Source organism: Hydra vulgaris, chromosome 12, assembly GCF_038396675.1.
Source record: "Hydra vulgaris chromosome 12, alternate assembly HydraT2T_AEP".
NCBI classification, from domain to species: Eukaryota; Metazoa; Cnidaria; class Hydrozoa; order Anthoathecata; family Hydridae; genus Hydra; species Hydra vulgaris.
In genome coordinates, this window is record NC_088931.1 from 34,337,781 (window position 1) to 34,343,043 (window position 5,263).

The following is a 5,263-nucleotide window of genomic DNA, read 5'->3' on the forward strand; positions in this document are numbered from 1 at the left end:
AAATGCTGTTAAAGGACGCTTTCAGGATGATCAAGACGTAACTACTGCAATTGCTGCTGTAAATGCTCTTGGACTTGATTTAAGAAAGGGTAATCGCAAACGTAAATTAGTAGTGTAGAGGATGTTTAACTATTTTAATTTATTCAAAATATTTCAAATTTTCTTTATATATATTTAATATATAAAATATATTGTTATATATAAAATTTCAAAAATTCTTTTTTTAAATATTTCTTACTGTAATTTTTTTCTAAACCTTGAATAAGCAATAAATCAACAAAACTATTTTTTCATAGAAAAGTTTAATGTACACTTTTACATATTTTGACATGAACATGTCTATGAATATTTATTAATATAATGTTATGTATATATGATTTCCATAATATACATTTTTCAAAAAAAAGTCTAGACTATGTCAGTTAATTGGTTATTTAAAATCATTATATGGTATTTTTAATTATCTTTTTTATTCATGTAGCATTTATTTTAGAAACAAAATTATTTTATTTATAAAATGCATAGACAGTCGACATCAGGTAACAGATTTTTTATTAAAGTGATGTTTTTTTTTCATTGTTACATAATAAATGTAAAGTGTTTTTAAATTACATAAATATATAGATTATATAATTAAGTTATTTATGAATTAAATAGTTATATAAAAACGTGATAATATAATTAATCGTTTAATAAAACAACGATATAAAGAGATTGATTTTAAATTTAGTTTTATACACAAAAGTATGTTTTAAAAGTTTTTGTTGCCATGCTATTTGTACAGTGGATATATATATGTGTGTGTGTGTATGTATGTATGTATGTACATTTGATATATATTGGATTTGATCATATTTTAGGTGCCTATGTTAATAAAAGAAAGTATATGGGAAAGAAAAAAATGCCAGTAAAACCAAGGTTTAAATCCAACCAATCTTCTTCATCTAACTCAGTTTCTTCAAATTGCTCGTGTTGTTTGAATGACAGTTTTTCTAGTCCAAATATATCTAATGATGATTTGAATTCTTCAATTTTGAGTTCCAATGAAGGTTCTCCAGATCAATCTAATCAGATATCTTTTAATGATTTAGAGCCTAATTTTTCTGGAAATGTTGACAATGATTCTCTTTTTTTAAAACAACAACCAATTTGGACATCATCTCCTATAAATTTAGAAAAAAGTAACGATTTTTCATTTACCACTATTTATAACGAAACCTCATCTACAAATACATCATTTGAAGATCTATATGAAAATGCTATGGTATCAACAATTAGTTTAAAAAATCAAATTTCTACTTTAGCTACAAAACATCAGTTATCAAGTGCGGCTGTTGGTGATATATTTAAACTTATTTCAAATATTTTACCAATTCCTAATAAGTGCCCTTCATACTATCAGTATAACAAAGATTTTTCAGATATACTAATTGACTCGCATGATGTTGATGGAGGAATTATTTATGTTCTTCCCTATCAAGAACAGATCTCCAATCTATTAAAGAACAACCCTAATAGTCAAACTCTGGTAAAATGCATTCACCAAGATTCATTATTTTGTGATATAAGTGATGGAACACAATTTCCAATAATTCAGCCAAATATTCTTTACTTTCTTTTAAATACAGATGGCCTGACACCAATTTTATCACGTAAAACGTCAGTTTGGCCTTTACTTTTATCTTTCTTAAATATCTCTCCAAGTAAACGTAGAAAACTCCATAATATTGTATTAGTTGGTCTGTACATTGGTCATTTTTCTAAACCAAACTGGTCGCAATTTCTTCCTATCCTTACCAATTGTATTTCCAAAGGTGTATACATAGATCCTTTTCACCTAAGATGTAAGATTGTTGCTTTGGTTGCTGACCTGCCTGCAAAAAGTAGCATATGTAACATTCAGAATTTTAATGCAAAGTAAGTTTATTTTTGTTATATATATATATATATATATATATATATATATATATATATATATATATATATATATATATATATATATATATATATATAATTTGGTTAATTTTTCTTTTAAACAAAAAAAATTAGCAGGTGTATTTGAGCTTATTTTTTTAGATTTGGATGCAGTTTATGTTTAATTGAAGGCATCTTGTGGTGGAATTTTCTTATATCAAAGTTAACCACAAAATTCTTTTTCCTAATAAAAAAATATTTATTCTTAGAAATAATGCAACCGATGCAGATCACTGTATACATGCAACTGAAGAAAATCCTGTTTTTGGTGTTAAGAGAAAGACAGCTTTAACAGATTTGATTTCACTGCCTATTTGTGCACCTCTTGATGTAATGCATTTAATTTATATAGGAATTGCTAAAACAATTTTAAACTTTAGTGTTTCCAAAAAATTAGTAAATATTCCAAAGTTATCTAATATAATAGACTCCATAAAATTGCCACATTTTTTTTGACGGAAGCCAAAAAATTTGAATAATGAACTTGTTAAGTGGAAAGCTCAAGAGCACAAGTATTTTCTATTGTATTATGGGCCATTTGTGTTTTACAAACTTGGTAATGCTGAAATTTGTTCTCTTTATTTAATGCTTTCAACATCTATTTATACATTATCCAATGAAATTGTTTCATCAAATGATATTGATGCTTGTCAGCAACTAATTTATTTATTTCAAAAGGCATTATGCTCCTATTTCGGTGAAGGTATTCGCACATTCACTTTCCATGCATTAGCACATCTCTCTGACCAGGTAAAAAATTTTGGACCTCTTACAGCAACGTCTGCTATGGTGTTTGAAAATGTAAATCGCCAACTAAAGAGGTCTGTTACAGGAACTAAAGGCCATGGAAGGCAAATGGATGAAAAATTTATTAGATTTCAGACGGAAGACCACTTAAATACTTTTTCTTTGAATCCTTTTGTGTTAGATGCAGCACAAAATATATCAGATAAGTTGCGGAATATGGATATGAATGATTTAAATGTTGACCTAAATCTTTATCAGTTTTATAACCGTTTTAGAGTTGCTGATAGAACTTTTCATGCTTATCATTATGGTAAAAAATTAAAATCAGCTTCATATTATGCATATTTAATAGATTTTAATGTGATTGTGAAAATTTTGTTTATTGCATATAACCAAAGACAAATCTTGTGTATATGTCGATTGTATAAAAATGTAAGTAAGTTTCATCGTCATATGGATTCTTTTAATATTCCTATCAAAATCAAGCATGTTTTGTCAAAAATATCTCCTTATTTATTGTTGAAAAAGTGTGGATTAGCTGTTTTTGATTCAAGCAAATTTACTCACTACGCTCTTGTAAAAAAAACAAAGAAATTTTTTTAATTTTCATAATTATGAACATGATTAGGTTTTATTTCTATTTTTTAAAGTTTGAAATTGTATTATGTTTTTTTGTATTATTATATATTTACTTTACAATATTCTTTTTATTAGAAGTTGTTATTTAGGATTCTGTTTGCAATCAATTAATTAATGAAACATCAAACTTAATTCATAATGGCGACAAAGTTTGTTGTTAACAATGATCTAAATCAGATTTCTTTTTGTACCATTTTGACTTTATGTAGTGCTTCTTTTAAGAATTAAATAAATTTGTTAAGAGAAAAGAAATCGTATCCACCTGTTATCGCGGATAACAGGTGGATACGAATAATATCTATTAAATTAATTAAATATTCATATTTTAGATACAATTATTAATTGTTTTCCGTCAACTGTAAATTTTCCTTTTTTTATATGTATATAAAAATAATATGTGTATATATACATATATATATATATATATATATATATATATATATATATATATATATATATATATTTATTTATATATATATATATCTGTGTGTGTGTGTGTGTGTGTGTGTGTGTGTGTGTGTGTGTGTGTGTGTGTGTGTGTGTGTGTGTGTGTGTGTGTGTGTGTGTATATACACACACGAGGCTTATTTAAATTTTTTTAATTTAACTTAGTTTCATATTTTCATACACTTTTATTTTGAAATTTTAGATTATAATAGCTTTGAAACAATGATAATGAAAGTTTTTTCATCGTTCTAAATTTATGGTAAGTTAAATATGCTTTTTTGTTATAAAATATATGATATTATGTTGTTGAATAACATTAATATTTTTATAAATTACGTTATAGCTACAGTTATGGTCGTAAAAGATTAAGAAAAATCTTATGGGTGCAATTATTCCACTGGCACCTGCGAAATTACCAAAAGAACTGACCATCGCTGTTTATTGTATTTTTTTAAATGTTCTAGTTAAACAATCTAACACTTAATTATTTGTTATTTTTATTATTGTTTTATAAATAAGCGTCCTTATTGCTTAGCGACTAGTTAAGTTATATTATAAGGATTATATTTTCAAGAAGAATCTGTGTTTAAGTAAAAATTATTATTTTTACTTAAACTCGTGTATTTCTTGAAAAATAAGCCTACTAATATATCTATGAAATCTTTAAAACTCAAATAATTAAATAAAACCCTAATAGAAATATGAATTTAACTAAAAAAACTATTAACTAAAACTAGAAAGTAATACTTAACCGAGAAAAAAAACCTACTAATCCTGTTAAGTACCTACAAAGTTCCAAGTAAAAACCCTAGTAATACTACTAAGTTCCGAGTAAAAACTTGCTAATCCTACTAGGTTTCCTACTAAAAACTTGCTAATCCTACTAAGTTTCCTACTAAAACTTGCTAATCCTACTAAGTTTCCTATTAAAACCTGCTAATCCTACTAAGTTCCTAGTAAGTACTCGGCGGGAACTTACTAAGTTTTAGTAGGAAACTTATTAGGAACTTAACAGGATTAGCGGGGTTTTTTTTCTCGGGAATACTTAACTACATTACGCGAGTTTCACAAAACCATCTCACATCGAAATTCTGGGTTTATTGTAAAAATTGGCGATGTTGTGCTTATTGACGACCCGAAAGTTCCTCGGTCATTATGGAAAATAGGAGTTGTTCAAAGTTTGATACCATCGAGTGATGGTCAAGTACGAGCAGCGGAAGTTAGAATTATATATAATGATAAACCGTCAATTATTAAAAGAACGTTAAACAAGCTGTATCTTCTAGAAAATCATAAACATTTGAAAGAATTAGTTGATATTACATTTGTAGGCGAGAGAAACATTGCATTGATAAATGATTTAACTGTGCCGGGCGCAGTATTGAGTTAGTTCAATGACGCTACAGCTAGTAGCGTTATTAGTTTCTGGCGCATGCCCGCGAATTTATAGTATATA

The 5,263-nt window shown here is 26.8% G+C and overlaps 1 protein-coding gene across 2 annotated transcripts; it reads left to right on the top strand.

Annotated features, from left to right (window-relative positions):
- The first annotated feature begins 303 nt into the window (after positions 1–303).
- On the top strand, positions 304–4,291 carry LOC136088678 (uncharacterized). 2 transcript variants are annotated; one of them, XM_065813027.1, is made up of 5 exons: positions 326–539; positions 861–1,917; positions 2,184–2,304; positions 4,010–4,066; positions 4,151–4,291. In XM_065813027.1, the coding sequence occupies exons 1-4, from the start codon at positions 518–520 to the stop codon at positions 4,031–4,033; spliced, it is 1,224 nt and encodes a 407-aa protein (XP_065669099.1). In that variant the 5' UTR covers positions 326–517; the 3' UTR covers positions 4,034–4,066; positions 4,151–4,291. The 2 variants fall into 2 exon arrangements, 1 of the variants encoding a protein (XP_065669099.1); XR_010642392.1 differs by lacking the exon at positions 2,184–2,304 and having other exon boundaries at positions 304–539.
- The last annotated feature ends 972 nt before the right edge of the window (positions 4,292–5,263 follow it).